The sequence below is a fragment of the Hyperoodon ampullatus genome (genome assembly GCF_949752795.1).
Source record: "Hyperoodon ampullatus genome assembly, chromosome: X".
Lineage (NCBI taxonomy): Eukaryota > Metazoa > Chordata > Mammalia > Artiodactyla > Ziphiidae > Hyperoodon > Hyperoodon ampullatus.
The window spans coordinates 48010942-48034506 of record NC_136913.1 but is presented as its reverse complement, the minus strand read 5'-3'; the positions used below and the strand labels follow the sequence as shown (position 1 = coordinate 48034506).

The 23565-nt window shown below is 37.1% G+C and overlaps 1 protein-coding gene across 1 annotated transcript in view; it reads left to right on the top strand.

Moving 5' to 3' along the window:
* The window catches only part of FAM120C (family with sequence similarity 120 member C), a gene marked incomplete at both ends in the record, with an annotated part of 135475 nt that overhangs the window by 59145 nt on the left and 52765 nt on the right, over nucleotides 1–23565 (top strand). The window contains one exon of the mRNA XM_079727059.1: nucleotides 13714–13963. Coding sequence (XP_079583185.1) covers nucleotides 13714–13963 — 250 coding nt within the window. The remainder of the gene's footprint in view (nucleotides 1–13713; nucleotides 13964–23565) is intronic.

Below are 23565 nucleotides of genomic sequence, written 5' to 3'. Positions count from 1 at the left end.
TTTTTTGGGTTTTTTTTTGCGGTACGCGGGCCTCTCACTGTTGTGGCCTCTCCCGCTGCAGAGCACAGGCTCCAGACACGCAGGCTCAGTGGCCATGGCTCACGGACCTAACCACTCCACGGCATGTGGGATCTTCCCAGACCGGGGCACGAACCCGTGTCCCCTGCATCGGCAGGCGGACTCTCAACCACTGCGCCACCAGGGAAGCCCTGAACTATTTTTATGTACTGTCTTTATCTGGCTTTTGCATCAGCATAATACTGGCTTTATAAAAATAGTTCAGAAATGTTCACTCCTATTTTATAAAAGGATTGTCTACACAATCCTTGATTGTGACAATTGATGTTAATTTTTTGTTAAACAGTTAGTAGAATTCTCCAGTGAAACCAGTTGAGCCAAGTTTTGTGTGTGTGTGTGTGTGTGTGTGTGTGTTTGTGTGTGTGAAGTTTTAAATTAAATTTCATTAAAATTTATAGGGCTAATCAAATTATCTACTTGATATTAGGTGTGTTCTGGTAGCTTGCATGTTTTGAGAAATTGGTCTATTTTGCGTAAGTTGTCAAATTTATGTGTGCAGAGTTGTTTTCAATATTCCCATACAGTTCTTTTGATATCTGCAGGTTTTGTGGTGATATCCTGTCTCATTCTTGATATTACCAATTTGTTTCTTCTGTCTCTTTTTCTTTGCAGTCTTGCTATAATATTGCCAATTTTATTGTTCTTTTCAAAGAACCGGGTTTTTGTTTCATTGATTTTTTTTCTCTGTTGTTTTTCTGTTTTCAATTTCATTGATTTCTGATTTTATCCTTATTATTTCTTTCCTTGGTTTGCTGAAGGTTTGGCTTTCTGCTCCTCTTCTTGTTAGATGATCAATTAAAGACTTTTCCTCTTTTCTAAATGTGAGCATTTTGTGCTATAAACTTCCCTCTCAGCAGTTATTTAGTTCCATCTCACAAATTTTAATATTCTGTATTTTTATTTTCATTTAGTTCCATTATTTCTTTCTTTTCCTTGAGACTTCCTCTTTGACCCATTAATTATATACAAGTGTTTTGCTATTTTCCAAGTACTCATGGACTTTTCTGTTATCTTTCTGTTAATTTCTTGTTTGATTCCATAGTGGCCTGAGAATATACTCTGTAGGATTTCAGTTCTTTTAAATGTATTGAAGTTTGTTTTATGGCCCAGGATATGATCTATCATGGCATATGTTCTGTGGGCATGTGAAAGGAACATGTATTGTACTCTTGTTGTATGTTCTGTAAGAGTTAATTAGATTCTGTTCATTGATGGTGTTGTTGAGTTCTGTATTCTTGCTGATTTTCTGTATAGTTGATCTACCCATTATTGAGAGGTGGGTTGAAGTCTCTAATTATAATTGTGGATTTGTCTATTTCTTATTTCATTTCTGTCAGTTGTTGCATAATATATTTTGTGGCTCTCTTATTTGGTGACACACATTTAGGATTGCTATGTCTTCCTGGTGGATTGACCCTTTTAGCATTTTGTAATGTCCCTCTGTCCCTGGCAGTTTTATTGCTCTGAAGTGTACTTAATGTGGTATTAATATAGCCTTTCCTTCTGCCTTTTGATTAATGTTCTCATGGTATATTATTTTCCATTCTTTTCCTTTCAACCTACCAATATCATTTATATTTGAAGTGAATGTCTTATAGACAGCATATGTTTGGGTCCTTTTTTAAAAATTATTTATTTATTTATTTTTGTCTGTGTTGGGTCTTCGTTTCTGTGTGAGGGCTTTCTCTAGTTGCGGCAAGCGGGGGCCACTCTTCATCGTGGTGTGTGGTCCTCTCACTATCGCGGCCTCTCTTGTTGCAGAGCACAAGCTCCAGACGCGCAGGCTCATTAGTTGTGGCTCACGGACCTAGTTGCTCCATGGCACGTGGGATCTTCCCAGACCAGGGCTCAGACCCGTGTCCCCTGCATTGGCAGGCAGATTCTCAACAACTGCACCACCAGGGAAGCCCTGGGTCATGTTTTTTTTAATCCAGTCTGTCAATCTCTGTATTTAATTGGTGTTGTTAGACCACTTACATTTAATGTAATTATTGACATGTTAGGACTTAAGTCTGTCATTTTATTTTTGCTTCTGTTCGTTTTCTCTGGTTTTCATATCTCTGTTTTCTTATTCTTCCCTTCTATGGACTACATGAACTTATTTTAGAATTCCATTTTTATTTATCTATATGTTTTTAGTATATCTGTTTGTATAGCTATTTCAGTATATTTACTAGGTATTACATTGTATATATATAACTTATTGCAGTTTACTGGTGTTGACATTTTACCAGTTCAAGTGAAGTGAACCTGACCTCTGTTGCATCTCTTTACCTTCCTCCATTAATAATTCTCTTAAATATTTTCTCTACAGACATTCAGAGCTGCATTAAACAGTATTATAGTTTTTGCTTACCATGAAGTGTAATTTAGAAGGAAACTCTATTGTATTTATCCATATTTTTGTTCTTTCCATTGTTTTTTCTTCCTTTCTGATATTCCAAGATTCCTTCTTTTATCATTTCTTTTCTGTGTAGAGAAGTACCTTTAGTCATTTTTTTAGGGTAGGTCTGCTTTTAAAAAAGTATCCTAGCTTTTCTTCATCTGGAATGTCTTTATTTCCCCTTTAATCCTGGAAGATATTTTTGTTTTATATAGAATGAGTTTGGAGGCGTTCCTTGCTCTTCAATTTTTTGGAATCATTTGAGAAGGATAGGTGTTAGCTCCCCTTTAAATTTTTGGTGCAATTCACTCTCAAGTTGTCTGGTCCTGGACTTCTGTTTGTTGGGAATTTTTTTTACTACTGATTCAACAGAAATTAATTGTATACAGGTTTGAAAGAATTTCTATCTAATGCCAGCAGGATTCTGTGTGTATGTAGACAAGATTATTCTAATATTTATATGGAAAAACAAAGGAACTAAAATAGCTAAAACATTTTTAAGAAGGAATAATAAATTGGCAGCAGTCACTCTACCTGATTACAAGACTTATTATGTCGCTACAGTAATAAGAATGTGTGGTACTGGCAGTGATATATAGACATATAGACAAATGGAACAGAATAGGGAACCCAGAAATAGCCTCACACAAGTACAGCCAACTGATTTTTGACAAAGGCGCAGAAGCACTTTGGTGGAAGAAAGGTTGTCTTTTTAACAAGTGGTACTGGATCAATTGGAAATCCATAGGTGAACAAGTACTACATATCTAGACTAGTATCTGAAATACTCTGAAATCAAGTATCTGAAAGAACTCAAAACTGAACAATATGTATACCTATAGCTGATTCACTTTGCTATACAGCAGAAACTAAGACAACATTGTAAAGCAATTATACTCCAATAAAGATGTTTAAAAAACCCACCATTTAACTAGTCTGATGACACTTATTTGTACAAAATAATTATGAACTTTTACTTAATGCTCATTTTAAAATAATCAATAAAGTCTTAGGAGCCTTAGATTATCTATATATGTATCTATATCTGTATTTATCTATTCTCCTTAATGTCATTTCAGATATAATATAAGCTTCCACTCAAGAATAATAAAGAGGAAATTCACTTAAAAAAAAACTGAACAGGGCTTCCCTGGTGGCACAGTGGTTGAGAGTCCGCCTGCTGATGCAGGGGACACGGGTTCGTGCCCCGGTCTGGGAGGATCCCACATGCCGCGGAGCAGCTGGGCCTGGAGCCATGAGCGCTGAGCCTGCGCGTCCAGAGCCTGTGCTCCGCAACAGGAGAGGCCACAACAGTGAGAGGCCCGTGTACCACACACAAAAAAAAAAAAACCTGAACAATATAAAAATAATCCAATTAGAAAATCAACAAAAGACATGAACAAACATTTCACTGAAGAAGATATACATATGGAATATAAAGACATGAAAAGATGTTCAACATCATTAGCCATTAGAAAAATGCAAATTAAAACCACAATGAAGTGTCACGACATACCTATCAGAATGGCTAAAATGGATAATGGTGATAATACAGCATGCTGGCTTGGATGTGGAAAAGCTGGATCACTCATAATTTGCTGGTGGGAATGTAACATGGTACTGCCACTCTGGAAAATAATTTGGCAGTTACTTAAAACTAAAAGTAGACTAAAAATAAGTGTGTAGCACTCACACTTTTGGGCATTTATCCCAGAGAATGAAGACTTATTTTCATGCAGGAACTTACACACAAATATTCATACCACCTTTATTCATAAAAGCCCCATACTGGATACAACCTAGATATCATGGAATATTACTCAGCAAAAAAGGAATGAGCTATTGATATATGCATCAACATGGATAGCCCTCAAGGGCATTATGCTGAATGAAAATGCCAATCTCAAAAGGTTGGATACTGATTCAATTTATGTAACATTCTCAAATTGACAAAATTGTACAGATAGAGAACAGATTGGTAGTTGCCAGGGATTAAGGATGGTGCTGGAGGGCATTGGGTGTGACCATAAAAGGGGTAGCACAGGGGAGAACTTTGTGGTGATGGAATAGTTCTGTATCTTGATTGTGGTGGTAGTTATATGAATCTACACATGACACAGAACTATACACATAGTTGTGCCAATGTCAGTTTCCTAGCTTTGATATTGTATTATAATCATTTTATTTTATTTTACTTTATTTTATTTCTTTTTTGGCCACACTGTGTGGCAGAATCTTAGTTCCCTGATCAGGGATCAAGCCCGTGCCACCTGCAGTGGAAGTGTGGAGTCTCAACCACTGTACTGCCAGGGAAGTCCTTATAATCATTTTATATATAACCATTGTGGGAAACTAGATAAAGGGTACACAGGACTTCTGTCTACTATCTTCACAACTCCCTGTGAATCTATAATTATTTGAAACTAAAAGGTTTTTTTAAAAGATCATTCTAGTGGTTGTAGAGTATGGGTGTGAGGGGGACTGGACAGGATGAAAGCAGGGACAACAGTCTGGAGACTCTTGCAAGGTGAAAGATGATGAGATCTGAACCTCAACAATATTTCTTGTGGTGAAGAAAAGGGACAGATAAAAGGGATGATAAGACAGTAGAATCAGCAGGACCTTTGAAATAACCAGCTGTAGGAGGTGAAGGACAGCAAGGAGTCTGGGATGACTTCCAGGTTCCTAGCTTTGGTACCTAAGTAGATACTAGAAGACTTAAGTAAAAGAACACATAGCTTGGGAGCCTGAGGTACACTAGAAGTAGACAGAAGCCATGTTTTCCTTGTCTGTTACACCTTCATAAATCTAAAAGATGTTGTTTTCTTGAGAATTTTGTAGTATTCTTTTAAGTCTTTTGGGGTATCCTATAGTCTGTTATAAAGCCAGGTATTCATGTGATTCTACCTTGGACTTCTTTCCTTGCCTAGCCTGGTACATCTACTTAAGAAATGAGTTTCAAAATACAGGACAAAGTCCCTTATCCTTAGTTTCTCTTTCACGGTTTCAAATACCCAAGGTCAACCGTGATTCAAAAATATTAAATGAAAAATTCCAGAAGTAAACAATTCATGAGTTTTCTTTTCTGTTTTTTTTAACATTTTTATTGGAGTATAATTACTTTACACTGGTGTGTTAGCTTCTGCTGTATAACAATGTGAATCAGTTATACATATACATACATCCCCACATCTCCTCCCTCTTGTGTCTCGCTCCCACCCTCCCTATCCCACCCCTCTAGGTGGACACAAAGCACCAAGCAGATCTACCTGTGCTATGTGGCTGCTTCCCACTAGCTAGCTATTTTACATTTGGTAGTGTATATATGTCCATACCACTTTCTCACTTCGTCCCAGCTTACCCTTCCGCCTGCCCGTGTCCTCAAGTCCATTCTCTATGTCTGTGTCTTTATTCCTGTCCTGCCCCTAGGTTCTTCAGAACCTTTTAATTTTTTATTTTAGATTCCATACATATGTGTTAGCATATGGTATTTGTTTTTCTCTTTCTGACTTACTTCACTCTGTATGACACTCTCGAGGTCTATCCACCTCACTACAAATAACTCAGTTTCGTTTCCTTTTATGGCTGAGTAATATTCCATTGTATATATGTGACACATCTTCTTTATCCATTCAACTGTTGATGGACACTTACGCTGCTTCCATGTCCTGGCTATTGTAAATAGAGCTGCAATAAACATTGTGGTACATGATTCTTTTTGAATTATGTTTTTCTCAGGGTATATGCCCAGGAGTGGGCTAGCTGGGTCGTATGGTAGTTCTATTTTTAGTTTTTTAAGGGACCTCCATACTGTTCTCCATAGTGGCTGTATCAATTTACATTCCCCCCAACAGTGCAAGAGGGTTCCCTTTTCTCCACACACTCTCCAGCATTTATTGTTTGTAGATTTTTTTCATGATGCCCATTGTGACCATTGTGAGGTGATACCTCATTGTAGTTTTGATTTGCATTTCTCTAATGATTAGTCATGTCTAGCATCCTTTCATGTGTTTGTTGGCAATCTGTATCTCTTCTTTGGAGAAATGTCTATTTAGGTCTTCTGCCCATTTTTGGATTGGGTTGTTTGCTTTTTGGATATTGAGCTGCATGAGTTGCTTGTATATTTTGTAGAGTAATCCTTTGTCAGTTGCTTTGTTTGCAAATATTTTTTCCCATTCTGAGGGATATCTTTCGTCTTGTTTATGTTTTTCTTTGTTGTGCAAAAGCTTTTAAGTTTCCTTAGATCCCATTTCTTTCTTTTGTTATTATTTCCATTTCTCTAGGAGGTTGGTCAAAAAGGATCTTGCTGTGATTTATGTCATAGAGTGTGCTGCCTATGTTTTCCTCAAAGAGTTTGATAGTGCCTGGTCTTACATTTAGGTCTCTAATCCATTTTGAGTTTATTTTTCTGTATGGTGTTAGGGAATATTCTAATTTCGTTCTTTTCCATGTAGCTGTCCAGTTTTCCCAGGACCACTTATTGAAGAGGCTGTCTTTTCTCCATTGTATATTCTTGCCTCCTTTATCAAAGATAATGTGACCATATGTGCATGGGTTTATCTCTGTGCTTTCTATCCTGTTCCATTGATCTATATTTCAGTTTTTGTGCTAGTACCATACTGTCTTGATTACTGTAGCTTTGTAATATAGTCTGAAGTCCAGGAGCCTGCTTCCTCCAGCTCCGTTTTTCTTTCCCAAGATTGCTTTGGCTATTCGGGGTCTTTTGTGTTTCCATACAAATTCTGAAATTTTTTGTTCTAGTTCTGTGAAAAATGGCAGTGGTAGTTTGGTAGGGATTGCATTGAATCTGTAGATTGCTTTGGGTAGTATAGTCATTTTCTCAATGTTAATTCTTCCAATCCAAGAACATGGTATATCTCTCCATCTATTTGTATCATCTTTAATTTCTTTCATCAGTATCTTATAATTTTCTGCATACAGGTCTTTTGTCTCCTTAGGTAGGTTAATTCCTAGATATTTTATTCTTTTAGTTGCAGTGGTAAATGGGAGTGTTTTCTTAATTTCACTTTCAGATTTTTCATCATTAGTGTATAGGAATGCAAGGGATTTCTGTGCATTAATTTTGTATCCTGCTATTTTACCAAATTCATTGATTAGCTCTAGTAGTTTTCTGGTAGCATCTTTAGGATTCTCTATGTATAGTATCATGTCGTCTGCAAACAGTGGCAGTTTTACTTCTTCCTTTCGATTTGGATTCCTTTTATTTCTTTTTCTTCTCTGATGGCTGTGGCTAAAACTTCCAAAACTATGTTGAATAATAGTGGTGTGAGTGGGCAACCTTGCCTTGTTCCTGATCTTATAGGACATGGTTTCAGTTTTTTGCCATTGAGAATGATGTTGGCTTTGTGTTTGTCATATATGGCCTTTATTATTTTGAGCTAAGTTCCCTCTATGCCTACTTTCTGGAGGGTTTTTATCATAAATGGGTGTTGAATTCTGTCAAAAGCTTTTACTGCATCTACTGAGATGATCATATGGTTTTTCTCTCTCAGTTTCTTAATATGGTTTATCAAATTGATTGATTTGCATATACTGAAGAATCCTTGCATTCCTGGGGTAAACCCCACTTGATTTTGTTGTATGATCATTTCAGTGTGCTGTTGGATTCTGTTTGCTAGTATTTTGATGAGGATTCTTGCATCTGTGTTCATCAGTGATATTGGCCTGTAGTTTTCTTTCTTTGTGGCATCTTTGTCTGGTTTTGGTATCAGGTTGATGGTGGCATCGTAGGATGAGTTTGGGAGTGTTCCTCCCTCTGCTATATCTTGGAAGAGTTTGAGAAGGAGGGGTGTTAGCTCCTCTCTAAATGTTTGATAGAATTCGCCTGTGAAGCCATCTGGTCCTGGGCTTTTCTTTGTTGGAAGATTGTAAATCACAGTTTCCATTTCAGTGCTTGTGATTGGTCTGTTTCTATTTTCTATTTCTTCCTAGTTCAGTCTAGGAAGGTTGTGCTTTTCTAATAATTTGTCCATTTCTTGAGGTTCTTCATTTTATTGGCATGTAGTTGCTTGTAGTGATCTCTCTTGATCCTTTGTATTTCTGCAGTGTCAGTTGTTACTTCCCCTTTTTCCTTTCTAATTCTATTGATTTGAGTCTTCTCCCCTTTTTTCTTGTTGAGTCTGGCTAATGGTTTATAAACTTTCTATATCTTCTCAAAGAACCAGCTTTTAGTTTTATTGATCTTTGCTATCGTTTCCTTCATTTCTTTTTCATTTATTTCTTATCTGATCTTTATGATTTGTTTGCTTCTACTACCTTTTGAGGGTTTTTCATTCTTCTTTCTTTAATTGCTTTAAGTTTAAGGTTAGGTTGTTTATTTACGATGTTCCTTGTTTCTTGAGGTAAGATTTTATTGCTATAAACTTCCCTCTTAGAACTGCTTTTGCTGCATCCCATGGGTTTTCGGAGGTCGTGTTTTCATTGTTATTTGTTTCTGCGTATTTTTTGATTTCCTCTTTGATTTCTTCAGTGATCTCTTGGTTATTTAGTAGTGTATTGTTTAGCGTTCATGTGTTTTTATTTTTTACAGATTTTTTCCTGTAAGTGATATCTAGTCTCATAGCGTTGTGGTCAGAAAATATACTTGATATGATTTCAATATTCTTAAATTTACCAAAGCTTGATTTGTGACCCAAGGTATGACCTATCCTGGAGAATGTTCCATGAGCACTTGAGAAGAAAGTCTACTCTGTTGTTTTTGGATGGAATGTCCTATAAATATCAAGTGAGTCCATCTTGTTTAATGTATCATTTAAAGCTTGTGTTTCCTTATTTATTTTCATTTTGGATCATCAGTCCATTGGTGAAAGTGGGGTGATAACGTCCTCTACTATGATTGTGTTACTGTCAATTTCCCCTTTATGGCTGTTAGCATTTGCCTTATGTATTGAGGTGCTCCTATGTTCGGTGAATAAATATTTACAATTATTGTATCTTCTTCTTGGATAGATCCCTTGATTATTAATGTAGCGTCCTTCTTTGTCTCTTGTAATAGTCTTTATTTTAAAGTCTATTTTGTCTGATATGACAATTGCTACTCTAGTTTTCTTTTGATTTCCATTTGCATGGAATATCTTCTTCCATCCCCTCACTTTCAGTCTGTATATGTCCCTAGGCCTGAAGTGGGTCTCTTGTAGACAGCATATATATGGGTCTTGTTTTTGTATCCATTCAGCAAGTCTTTGTCTTTTGGTTGCAGCATTTAATCCATTTAAATTTAAGATAGTTATCGATATGTATGTTCCTATTCCCATTTTCTTAATTGTTTTGGGTTTGTTATTGTAAGTCTTTTCCTTCTGTTGTGTTTCCTGCCTAGGGAAGTTCCTTTAGCATTTGTTGGAGAGCTGGTTTTGTGGTGCTGAATTCTCTTAGCTTTTGCTTATCTGTAAAGATTTTAATTTCTCCGTTGAATCCGAATGAGATCCTTGCTAGTTAGAGTAATCTTGCTTGTAGGTTTTTCCCTTTCATCCCTTTAAATATGTCCTGCCACCACTCCCTTCTGTCTTGCAGCGTCTCTGCTGAAAGATCAGCTGTTAACCTTATGGGGATTCCATTTTATGTTATTTGTTGTTTTTCCCATGCTACTTTTAATATTTTTTGTTTATATTTAATTTTTGATAGTTTGATTAATATGTTTCTTGGTGTGTTTCTCTTTGGATGTATCCTGTATGGGACTCTCTGCACTTCCTGGACTTGATTGACTATTTCCTTTCCTATATTAGGGAAGTTTTCAACTATAATCTCTTCAAATATTTTCTCAGTCCCTTTGTCTCTTCTTATGGGACCCCTATAATTCAAATGTTGGTGCGTTTAATGTTGTCCCAGAAGTCTCTGAGACTGTCCTCAATTCTTTTCATTCTTTTTTTTTTTTTATTCTGCTCTGCTGTAGTTATTTCCGCTATTTAATCTTCCAGGTCACTTACCGTTTCCTCTGCCTCAGTTATTCTGCTATTGGTTCCTTCTAGGGAATTTTTTATTACATTTATTGTGTTGTTCATCATGGTTTGTTTGCTCTTTAGTTCTCCTAGTTCCTTGTTAAACGTTTCTTCTATTTTCTCCATTCTATTTCCGAGATTTTGGATCATCTTTACTATCATTACTCTGAATTCTTTTTCAGGTAGATTGCCTGTTTCTGCTTCATTTGTTTGGTCTGGTGGGTTTTTACCTTGCTCCTTCATCTGCTGTGTGTTTCTCTGTCTTCTCGTTTTGCTTAACTTACCGTGTTTGGGGTCTACTTTTCGCAGCCTGCAGGTTCATACTTCCCGTTTTTTTTGGTGTCTGCCTCCAGTGGCTAAGGTTGGTTCAGTGGGTTGTGTAGGCTTCCTGGTGGAGGGGACTGGTGCCTATGTTATGGTCGCTGAAGCTGGATCTTGTCTTTCTGGTGGGCAGGACCACATCCGGTGGTGTGTTTTGGGTTGTCTGTGAACTTATTATGATTTTAGGCAGCCTCTGTGCTAATGGGTGGGTTTGTGTTCCTGCCTTGCTAGTTGTTTGGCATGGGGTGTCCAGTACTGTAGCTTACTGGTCGTTGAGTGGAGCTGGGTCTTAGCATTGAGATGGCGATCTCTGGCAGAGCTTTTGCTGTTTGATATTACATGGAGCTTGGCGGTCTCTGGTGAACCAATGTCCTGCACTCGGCTCTCCCACCTCAGAGGCTCAGGCCTGCCACCTGGGCAGAGCACCAAGAACCTGTCAGCCACACAGCTCAGAAGAATAGGGAGAAAAAGGAAAGCAAGAAAGACCGAAAAATAAATAAATAAAATAATGTTATTAAAATAGAAAAAATTATTAAAAATAAAAATATAATAAAAAAAGAAAGAAGAGATCGACCAAACCCAGAAATAAATCCTCCAATGCTAACAAGTGCTAAAAAACTATACTAAAAAAAACAAAGCAAAAACAAAAAACGGACAGTCAGAAAGCTAGGATAAATGGCAAAAGCAAAGCTATACAGACAAAATCACACAAAGCAGCATACACATACACACTCACAAAAAGAGAAAAAGTAAAATAAATAAATCTATCTATTGATCTATCTATCTATCTATCTATATATATATGTATACATAAAAAATAAAAAAGGAAGGGTGCAACCAAATCAATAAACAAATACACCAGTGATAATAAACTCCAAATACTAAACTAGGATAAATATAGAACCAGAAGCAAATTACATGCAGAAAGGAAATCCCAAGTTTACAGTTGCTCCCAAAGTCTAATGCCTCAATTTTGGGATGTTTTGCTGTCTATTCTGGTATTCCACAGATGCAGGGTATATCAAGCTTATTGTGGAGGTTTAATCCACTGCTCCTGAGGCTGCTGGGAGAAATTTCCCTTTCTCTTCTTTGTTCACACAGCTCCTCGGGTTCAGCTTTGGATTTGGCCCTGCCTCTGCGTGTAAGTCACCTGAGGTGTCTTTTGGGAAGTCTGAGGTCTTCTGCCAGTGTTCAGTAGGTGTTCTGTATGAGTTGTTCCACATATAGATGTAGTTGTAATGTATTTGTGGGGAGGAAGGTGATCTCCACATCTTACTCCTCTGCTATCTTGAAAGCGCCCCCTGGGCTCCAAAGGATCATCTCCGAGCCTCTGAAAAGCCGAAAAGCCTCAAAGCCACTTCTGCGACCTCTGTGATGTTTCTACCAGGGGGCAGGCAGCGTTTAGGGCCCTCCATTGAGGACCCAACTTGGAAAGAAAGTCACTGACCCTGGTTTAGATTTCACTGTGTCTGTTTGCTGTCTTACATTCGGGGCCTTTCCTGACATCTAATTTTCCTTCTTCTCTTTCTATGTCGTGGTATAGCACATGGAGCTATATTCGATATATTGCAATAACCTATAATGGAAAAGTATCTCAGTCCTCCTGGCTGGAATATCCATCCATCCATGTCGTCAAATATTCATTCAGACGAGGGCCATGCCCAGGGGATGGTGGAGCAACAAGACAGGAACTGGAGTCTCCAGCAACTCGGAACCCTTACTGATCTTAGAATGCTCACCTCCAGTCATGGGCACAGTCTCCCCCTGCTTGTACCAGGCTTGGTCTTTGTGACCACTGGGATACTGCAAAAGGGACGTCAGGGTATAGTGGAGACTTCCATTTTAATCTTGTGTTCTTTATCTCGGACTATAATAGGGGCAGGGTGGGCACACAGCCAATTCATAAATTTTAAATTGCACACTGTTTTGAGTAGTGTGATGAAATCTCGCATAGTCCTGCTCCCTCCCACCCAGGACGTGAAGCATTCCTCTGTTCAGCGTATGCTGCCTGTTAGTCACTTAGTAGCTGTCTGGGTTATCAAATCAACTGTCCCAGTATCTCAGTGCTTGTGTTCAATTAACCCTTATTTTACTTAATAATGGCCCTGGAGTGCAAGAGTACTGATGCTGACAATTCAAATATGCCAAAAGGAAGCTGTAAAGTGCTTCCTTTAAGTGAAAAGGTGAACGTTCTCAACTTAATAAGGGAAGAAAAAAGATCATATGCTGACGTTGCTAAGATCTATAGTAAGAACAAAAAGATCTATGGTAAGAAAGAGTCTTCTGTCTGTGAAAATGTGAAGAAGGAAAAAGAACTTTGTGCTAGTTTTGCTGTCGCATCTCGAACTGCAAAAGTTATGGACACAGTACACGATAAGTGCTTAGTTAAGATGGAAATGGCATTAAATTTGTACAATAAGATATTTGGAGAGAGAGAGACCACTTTAACATAACTTTTATTACAGTATATTGTTATAACTGTTCTATTTTATTATTATTGTTGTTAATCTCTTACATACCTTTATCATAGGTACGTAGGTATAGGAAAAAAACATAGTATATGCAGGATTCGGTACTGTCCATGGTTTTAGGCATCCACTGGGGGTCTTGGAACTTATTCCCTGCAAATAAGTGGGGGACTGCTGTGTGACTGTAGAGCTGTGTGACCATTGAGCTTTGATTCCTTTTTTCACCTGCAAAATGAGCATTGTGTTTTGTGATAATATAGTCATAATGCTTCTCTCTCAGGTTTGTTCTGAAGAGTAAGTAAGATTTACATTTATATGTAAAATACTTAATACATACCAAGCATCTAATAAATGCTTACTACTCCTGCTGTTACTACTGCTAACAATAAAAATTATAGTGACAGAAAATACAGAGATGTTGAAATGTGATGGTTTCTGTCAATTGTGACCAGCTTCAGAAATGCTCAGAGTCTCTATAGCCAGTTTTTCCTGAATTTCTGTTTTCTAGTTCCTTCAGTGATCCTTAAAGAGTGGTCTGCCTATAAAGGGAAGTCACCTCAAACCCCTGAGCTGGTGTCTGCCCTGACATTTCGGGAATGGACTTGCCCAAACCTCAAGAAGCTCTGGCTAGGCAAAGCAGTTGAGGACAAGAACAGAAGGATGCGTGCCTTCCTGGCCTGTATGAAGTCAGACACACCCAGTATGCTCAATCCGGCTAACATCCCCACCCATCTGTTGCTCATGTGCTGTGTACTCCGGTAAGCCATGTGACCAGGAAGTGGTCAGTTCATTTCTATTTTACTTTTTATGACATTTCCTTTAAGCACATGGTTTTTATGGTATTTTGAGGTGGGGACGTTTTATGTTTACTTTAGACTTCAGAAACATTGGAAATCAATTGCTATGATATATATATATATATATATATATATATATATATATATATATATATCCATGCACAATCTATAGTGATGTTTATATGTGTAGATTTTTTCCTTTTTTAACATGAAAGATACTGTGTTGTACATATCATTCTATTTCTTACTTTTTCAGTCAGTGTTATTTTGTAGATCTTTCCGTATCCTTATATGGTTCGTTCCTGATGACTGCTGAACTATATTCCAACAATTACTTATATCATAGTACTTTATTTGTTGTTTGGTAGTTGTTTCCAGTTCTGAGATATTGCACAGTGCTACAGGGAATATCTTCATAGATGTCTCTGTATCTTTGTGTTCCTGTGTCAGTTTATCTGAAGTATGTATTTAGGAGTTCAAGTCCTGGATCCTGTAAATATGCATATAGATTTTTCACCAAATATGGCCAAATTGCTCTAGATTATATTTGTTCTAAATTTATAGTCGTATGAAGAATGCATAAGGGTTTCTATTTCTTCATATTATTGCCAGGGCTGATATCTTATAGCTTCTTAATTTTTGCTAATCCAGTGGGTTTCAAGTAGTATCTTTTATTTACATTTATTTGACTACAGATGAGGTTGATCTTCTTTTTTATATATATTAGCCATTTGTTCTCACATTCTCTGAAGTGCCTATTTATTTATCTTGAAAATTTTCTTTTAGGTTACTTGTCTTTTTTCTTTCTGATTACAGAAGTTTCTTGTGAGATTGGGATTGACATATATACACTACTATGTGTAAAATAGATAACTAATGAGAACCTGCTGTATAGCACAGGGAACTCTACTCAGTGCTCTGTGGTGACCTAAATGGGAAGAAAATCCAAAAAATAGGGGATACATGTATACATATAGCTGATTCACTTTGCTGTACAGCAGAAACTAACACAACATTGTAAAACAACTATACCCCAATTAAAAAAAGGAAAAAAAAGAACAATACCCAAGAAGTGACAATGGTGACAGCAATTGGCTATCTTTATGCAAATGTAAATTTGGTTCAACTTTCTTTAGGGCAATTTAGCAATCTGTATATAAATGACAATATAGCAAGACTCTATGTTAAACCTTAAATATATAATATACCCTAAAAAAATAGACATACAAATAAAGCAAATATCTTTTCTATATCTGTGTGTGTATGTGTCAAATATCTTTTCCAGTCAGCCACAATTTTTTAGAAATTTATGTACAATATCCTTTTTAGAACAAAAGTATTTCATTCTCACTGACCTTTCATTATTATGATTTCATACATACAGAAAAGTGGGACTTCCCTGGCGATCCAGTGGTTAAGACTCCACACTTCCACCGCAGGGGGCGTGGGTTCCATCCCTGGTCAGGGAACTAAGATCCCGCATGCCACACCACGTGGCGTGGCCAAAAAAAAAAAAAACATACAGAAAAGTTGGAAGGATAGGATGGCAAACACTCATATGACCACCACTTAGATTCTGTAATTAACAGCTTTATACCATATAACCATATAAACACTCATATGACCACCACTTAGATTCTATAATTAACAGCTTTATACCATATAACCATATAACTATCCCTCTCTCCATCTCGAGCCATCCATTTATCCATCCTTTTTGATGCATTTCCAAGTAATTTGCAGATATCAGTACACTTTACCCCTAACCAATAAGTATTTAAGTTGATTTTGTCAAACCCATCAATCTGTACATTTATGGTGTGTGCTTTGGGAATCTTTTTTAATAAATTCTTCCTTACCCCTGGGTCATAAAGATGTGTCTACTTTTTCTGTAACTATAATGTAACTGTTTACATTATATAGTTTTATAATGTTGCCTTCCATGTAAGGTCTTTAATATAGTGGGTATTTATTCTGTATATGCTGTATAAAAGGATCTAATTTTATTTTCTCTACATAATAAGCCAGTTTTCCCAGCCCCATTTATTAAATGACCTGTTCTCTCCCCATTGATTTGTGTTACCACGATTACTAGGTACCAAGTTCCTGTATATACTTGAGTCCATTCCTGGATTCTATTTTGTTCCATTGCCTACTTGCTCCATTGCCAGTATCACATTCTTTCAATTATTAAGGGTTTGTAATTTGCCTTAATATCAGGTCAGGTAGATCTCCACTCTGCTTTTCTTGTTGCAGAATTGTACTAACTATTCTTGAACCACATAAATCTTTTATTTTTTAATATCTTTATTGGAGTATAATTGCTTTACAATGTTGTTAGTTTCTGCTGTACAACAAAGTGAATCAGCTATACATATACATATATCCCCATATGCCCTCCCTCTTGCGTCTCCCTCCCACCTTCCCTATCCCACCCCTCTAGGTCATCACAGAACATGGAGCTGAACTCCCTGTGCTATGCAGCAGCTTCCCACTAGCCATCCATTTTACATTTGGTAGTGTATATATGTCCATGCTACTTAACTTCATCCCAGCTTCCCCTTCCCCCGCTGTATCCTCAAGTCCGTTCTCTACATCTGCGTCTTTATTCCTGCCCTTCCACTAGGTTCATCAGTACCACTTTTTTACTTTCCATATATATGTGTTAGCATATGGTATTGGTTTTTATCTTTCTGACTTCACTCTGTACGACAGACTCTAGGTCCATCCAACTCACTACAAATAACCCAATTTTGTTCCTTTCTCTGGCTGAGTAATATTCCATTGTATATATGTGCCACATCTTCTTTATCCATTCATCTGTCGATGGACACTTAGGTTGCTTCTATGTCCGGACTATTGTAAATAGTGCTGCAATGAACATAGGGGTATGTGACTCTTTTTTTTTTTTAATCACACCACCATCCCCACCCCCCCACGCTTTCTCCCCTTGATGTCCATACGTTTGTTCTCTACATCTGGGTCTCAACTTCTGCCCTGCAAACCGGTTAATCTGACCATTTTTCTAGGTTCCACATACATGCATTAATATACGATCTTTGACTCTTTTTGAATTATGGTTTTCTCAGAGTATATGCCTAGTAGTGGGATTGCTGGGTCATATGGTAGCTCTATTTTTAGTTTTTTAAGGAACATCCATCTGTTCTCCATAGTGACTGTATCAATTTACATTCCTACCAACAGTGCAGGAGAGTTCCCTTTTCTCCACACCCTCTCCAGCATTTATTGTTTCTAGATTTTTTTTTTTTATTAGTTTCTGCTTTATAACAAAGTGAATCAGTCATACATACACATCTGTTCCCACATCCCTTCCCTATTGCGTCTCCCTCCCTCCCACCCTCCCTATCCCACCCCTCCAGGCGGTCACAAAGCACCGAGCTGATCTCCCTGTGCTCTGCGGCTGCTTCCCACTATCTATCTACCTTACGTTTGGTAGTGTATATATGTCCATGCCTCTCTTTCGCTTTGTCACAGCTTACCCTTCACCCTCCCCATATCCTCAAGTCCGTTCTCAAGTAGGTCTGTGTCTTTATTCCCGTTTTACCCCTAGGTTCTTCATGACATTTTTTTTTTTAATTCCATATATATGTGTTAGCATACGGTATTTGTCTTTCTCTTTCTGACTTACTTCACTCTGTATGACAGACTCTAGGTCTATCCACCTCATTACAAATAGCTCAGTTTCGTTCCTTTTTATGGCTGAGTAATATTCCATTGTATATATGTGCCACATCTTCTTTATCCATTCATCCGATGATGGACACTTAGGTTGTTTCCAGCTCCGGGCTATTGTGAATAGAGCTGCAATGAACATTTTGGTACATGTCTCTTTTTGAATTATGGTTTTCTCAGGGTATATGCCTAGTAGTGGTATTGCTGGGTCATATGGTAGTTCTATTTGTAGTTTTTTAAGGAACCTCCATACTGTTCTCCATAGTGGCTGTACCAATTCACATTCCCACCAGCAGTGCAAGAGTGTTCCCTTTTCTCCACACCCTCTCCAGCATTTATTGTTTCTAGATTTTTTGATGATGGCCATTGTGACTAGTGTGAGGTGATACCTCATTGTGGTTTTGATTTGCATTTCTCTAATGATTGATGATGTTGAGCCTGTTCTCATGTGTTTGTTGGCAATCTGTATATCTTCTTTGGAGAAATGTCTATTTAGGTCTTCTGCCCATTTTTGGATTCGGTTTTTCTTTGTTTTTGTTTTTGTTTTTTTTTTGATATTGAGCTGCATGAGCTGCTTGTATATTTTGGAGATTAATACTTTGTCAGTTGCTTTGTTTACAGATATTTTCTCCCATTCTGAGGGTTGTCTTTCCATCTTGTTTATGGTTTCCTTTGCTGTGCAAATGCTTTTAAGTTTCACTAGGTCCCACTTGTTTATTTTTAATTTTATTTCCACTTAGGTGGGCCAAAAAGGATCTTGCTTTGATTTATGTCATAGGTGTACTGCTTGTGTTTTCCTCTAAGAATTTTATATTGTCTGGCATTACATTTAGGTCTTCAATCCATTTTGAGTTTATTTTTGTGTATGGTGTTAGGGAGTGTTCTTTTTTTCACATTCATATTCTTTCTAGGAAGTGTCCAAATATCATTCTTTTATATGTAGCTGTCCAGTTTTCCCAGCACCATTTATTGAAGAGACTATCTTTTCCCCATTGTGTATTCTTGCCTCCTTTGTCAAAGATAAGGTGACCATATGTGAGTGGGTGTATCTGTGGGCTTTCTATCCTATTCCATTGATCTGTATTTCTATTTCTGTGCCAGTACCATACTGCCTTGATTACAGTAGCTTTGTAGTATAGTCTAAAGTCAGGGGGCCTGATTCCTCTAGCTCCATTGTTCTTTCTCAAGATTGCTTTGGCTATTTGGGGTCTTTCTGTGCATTAATTTTGTATTCTGCCACTTTACCAAATTCATTGATTACCTCTAGTATTTTCCTGGTGGCATCTTTAGGATTTGCTGTGTATACTATCATGTCATCTGCAAATAGTGACAGTTTTATTTCTTATTTTCCAATTTGGATTCCTTTTATTTGTTTTTCTCCTCTGATTGCCATGGCTGGGACTTCCAAAACTATGTTGAGTAATAGTGGCAAGAGTGGACACCCTTGTCTTTTTCCTGATCTTAGAGGAAATGCTTTCAGTTTTTTCACCTTTGAGAATGATGTTGGCTGTGGGTTTGTCATATATTGCTTTTATTATGTTGAGGCAGTTTACCTCTATGCGCACTTTCTGGAGAGTTTTCATCATAAATGGATGTTGAATTTTGTCAAAAGATTTTTCCTCATCTATTGAGATGATCATATGTTTTTTCTCCCTCAATTTGTTAATATGGTGTATCACATTAATTGATTTGCATATATTGAAGAATCCTTGCATTTCTGGGATAATCACCACTTGATCATGGTGTATGATCCTTTTAATGTGCTATTGGATTCTGTTTGCTAGTAGTTTGTTGACGATTTTTACATGTATGTTCATCAGTGATATTGGCCTGTAATCTTTTTTGTGACATCTTTGTCTGGTTTTGGTATCAGTGTGATGGTGGCCTTGTAGAATGAGTTTGGGAGTGTTCTTCCCTCTGCTATATTTTGAAAGAGTTTGAGAAAGATGGTGTTAGCTCTTCTCTAAATGTTTGATAGAATTTGCCTTTGAAGCGATCTGGCCCTGGGCTTTTGTTTGTTGGAAAACTTTTTTTTTAATGTCTTACTAAACTTTTATGGGGATTTACTTTTTTTAAACATCTTTATTGGAGTATAATTGTTCTGCAATGGTGTGTTAGTTTCTGATTTATAACAAAGTGAATCGGCTATACATATACATATATCCCCATATCTCCTCCCTCTTGCGTCTCCTTCCCACCCTCCCTATCGCATCTGTCTAGGTGGTCAGAAAGCACCGAGCTGATCTCCTGTGCTATGTAGCTGCTTGCTGGAAGACTTTTAATCACACTTACAATTTCAGTGCTTGTAATTGGTCTGTTTATATTTTCTATTTCTTTCCAGTTCAATCTTGGAAGGTTGTACTTTTCTAAGAATTTTTCCATTTCTTCCAGGTTGTCCATTTTATTGGCATTTAGTTCCTTGTAGTAGTCTCTCATGATCCTTTGTATTTCTGTGGTGTCAGTTGTTACTTTTCCATTTTCATTTCTAATTCTGTTGATTTGAGTCTTCTCCCTTTTTTTCCTGATGAGTCTGGCTATTGGTTTATCAATTTTATTTATCTTCTGAAAGAACCAGCTTTTAGTTTTATTGATGTTTGCTCTTGTTTCCTTCCTTTCTTTTTCTTTTATTTCTGATCTGATCTTTATGATTTCTTCTGCTAACTTTGGGCTTTTTGTTTGTTTGTTTGTTTGTTTGCTGTTGTTCATCTTTCTCTAATTGCTTTAGGTTTAAGGTTAGTTTGTTTATTTGAGATGTTTCTTGTTTCTTCAGGTAGGATTGTATTGCTATAAACTTCCCTCTTAGAACTGCTTTTGCTGCATCCCATGGATTTTGTGTCGTCATGTTTTCATTGTCATTTGTTTCTAGGTATTTTTTGATTTTCTCTTTGATTTCTTCAGTGATCTCTTGGTTGTTTAGCAGTGTCTTCTTTAGACTCCATGTGTTTGTATTTTTTACAGTTTTTTTTTCCTGAAATTGATATCTAGTCTCATAGCATTGTGGTCTGAAAAGGTGCTTGATACAATTTCAGTTTCTTAAATTTACTGTGGCTTGATTAGTGACCCAAGGTGTCATATATCCTGGGGAATGTTCTGTGTGCACATGAGAAGAAAGTGTATTGTGTTGTTTTTGGATGGAATGTCCTATAAATATCAATTAAGTCCATCTGGTCTAATGTGTCATTTAAAGCTTGTATTTCCTTATTTATTTTCTGTTTGGATCATCTGTCCATTGGTGTAAGCAGGGTGTTAAAGTCGCCTACTATTATTGTGTTACTGTCGATTTCCCCTTTTATGGCTGTTAGCATTTGCCTTATGTATTGAGGTTGTCCTATGTTGGGTGAATAGATATTTACAATTGTTATAGCTTCTTCTTGGATTGATCCTTTGATTATTATGTAATGTCCTTTCTTGTCTCCTGTAACATTCTCTATTTTAAAGTGTATTTTGTCTGATATGAGTGTTGGTACTCCATCTTTCATTTGATTTCCAGTTGCATGGAATATCTTTTTCCATCCCCTCACTTTGAGTCTGTATATGTCCCTAAGTCTGAAGTGGGTCTCTTGTAAACAACATATGTAGGGTCTTGTTTTGTATCCATTCAGCCAGTCTATGTCTTTTGGTTTCAGCATTTAATTCATTTACATTTAAGGTAATTATTGATATGTATGTTGCTATTACCATTTTCTTAATTGGTTTGTTTTTGTTTTTGTAGGTCTTTTCCTTCTCTTGTGTTTCCTGCCTAGAGAAGTTCCTTTAGCATTTCTTATAAAGCTGGTTTGGTGATACTGAATTCTCTTAGCTTTTTTTGTCTGTAAAGGTTTTAATGTCTCCATTGAATCTGAGTTAAATCCTTGCTGGTTAGAGTAATCTTGGTTGTAGATTTTTCCCTTTCATTACTTTAAATATGTCCTGCCACTCCCTTCTGGCTTGCAGAGTTTCTGCTGAAAGATCAGCTGTTATCCTTATGAGGATTCCCTTGTATGTTATTTGTTGCTTTTCCCTTGCTGCTTTTAATATTTTTTCTTTGTGTTTAATTTTTGTTAGTGTGATTAATACGTATCTTAGCCTGTTTCTCCTGTATGGGACTCTCTGCGCTTCCTGGACTTGATTGTCTTATTTCATTTCCCATGTTGGGGAATTTTTTGACTATAATCTATTCAAATATTTTTTCAGACCCTTTCTTTTTTTCTTCTTCTTCTGGAACATGTATAATTCGAATATTAGTGTGCTTAATGTTGTCCCAGAAGTCTCTGAGACTGTCCTCAATTCTTTTCATTCTTTTTACTTTATTCTGCTCTGTAGCAGTTTTTTCTACCGTTCTGTCTTCCAGCTCACTTTCCATTCTTCTGACTCAGTTATTCTGCTATTGATTCCTTCTAGACTATTTTCAATTTCAGTTATTGTGTTGTTCATCATTGTCTGTTAGCTCTTTAGTTCTTCTAGGTCTTTGTTAAACATTTCTTGTATTTTCTCCATTGTATTTCCAAGACTTTGTATCATCTTTACTATCATTACTCTGAATTCTTTTTCAGGTAGACTGCCTATTTCCTCTTCATTTGTTTGATCTGGTGGGTTTTTACCTTGCTCCTTCATCTGCTGCATATTTCTCTGTCTTCTCATTTTGTCTAATTTACAGTGCTTGAGGTCTCCTTTCCCCAGGCTGTAGGGTTGTAGTTCCTTTTGTTTCTGTCCTCTGCCCCTGATGGTGACGTTGGTCCAGTGGCTTGCGTAGGCTTCCTGATGTGAGGGATTGGTGCCTGCGTCCTGAGGGGGTGAAGCTGAGTCTTTTCCCTCTGGTGAGCAGGGCCATTTCAGGTGGTGTGTTTTGGGATGTCTGTGAGCCTAGTGTGACTTTAGGTAGTCTGTGTGCAAATGGGTGGGTTTGTGTTCCTGTCTTGTTTGTTGTTTTTTGTGAGGTGTCCAGCACTGGGATCTTCTGACAGCTGGGTGGAGTCGGGTCTTGGATTTAGATAGAGGCCTCCGTTGGAGCTCTTAGTGATTAATGTTCCCTGGGGCTGGAAATTCTCTAGTGGTCCAGCACCCTGGACTCGGTGCTCCCACCCCAGAGCTTCAGGCCTAACGACTGGTCGAGGGACCAAGACCTCACAAGTCACTCGTCCCAGCAATAAAGCAGATTAAAAAAAAAAGACTAAGAAAACCCCAGAGAAATGGTAAAAAGTAAAATCAAACAGAAACAAGGAAACACGCATGCACACAGAAGAAACAAAAACGGACCCAAATAAATCATAAAGCAAGAGACCAACCAGGCAAGCGAAACAATCCAAGAACAAAATCAAACAATTAAAACGAAAACTGAGAAAAAACACATAACCGAAAAACAGAACCAAAGCAGACTGCTAACTGAAGAATGAACCAAAGAAACAAAACAAACTGACAAAGATGATAAAAAAAATTAGGAAAAGGGAAAGGGGAAAGAAGACTGAACAGGAAAGCAATATAGATATAGAAATATTAAAAAATAAAGTAGAAAATATCTTAAGGAAGAAAAAAAAGACAAATAAAATCCCAGAGAAATGGTAAAAATGAAAGCAAACAAAAACAGAAACAAGGAAACATAAGCACACATAAAAGAAACAGAAACAGAGCCAAATTAAACAAAAAGCAAGAAAACAACCAGACAAATAGAAGAACTCAAGAGCGAAATCAAACAACTACTAACAAAAACACATAACCTAAAAACCATGCCAAAGTTGTGTGCCACCTGAAGAATAAAGCAAGGAAACAGAACAAACTGATAAAAATGATTTAAAAAAATAATAACAAAGAAAAAGGGAAAAAGCACAGGACAACAGAAAAGCAAAGTAGAAATGGAAATATATAAAAAATATATATATTAAAGAAAAAGAAGA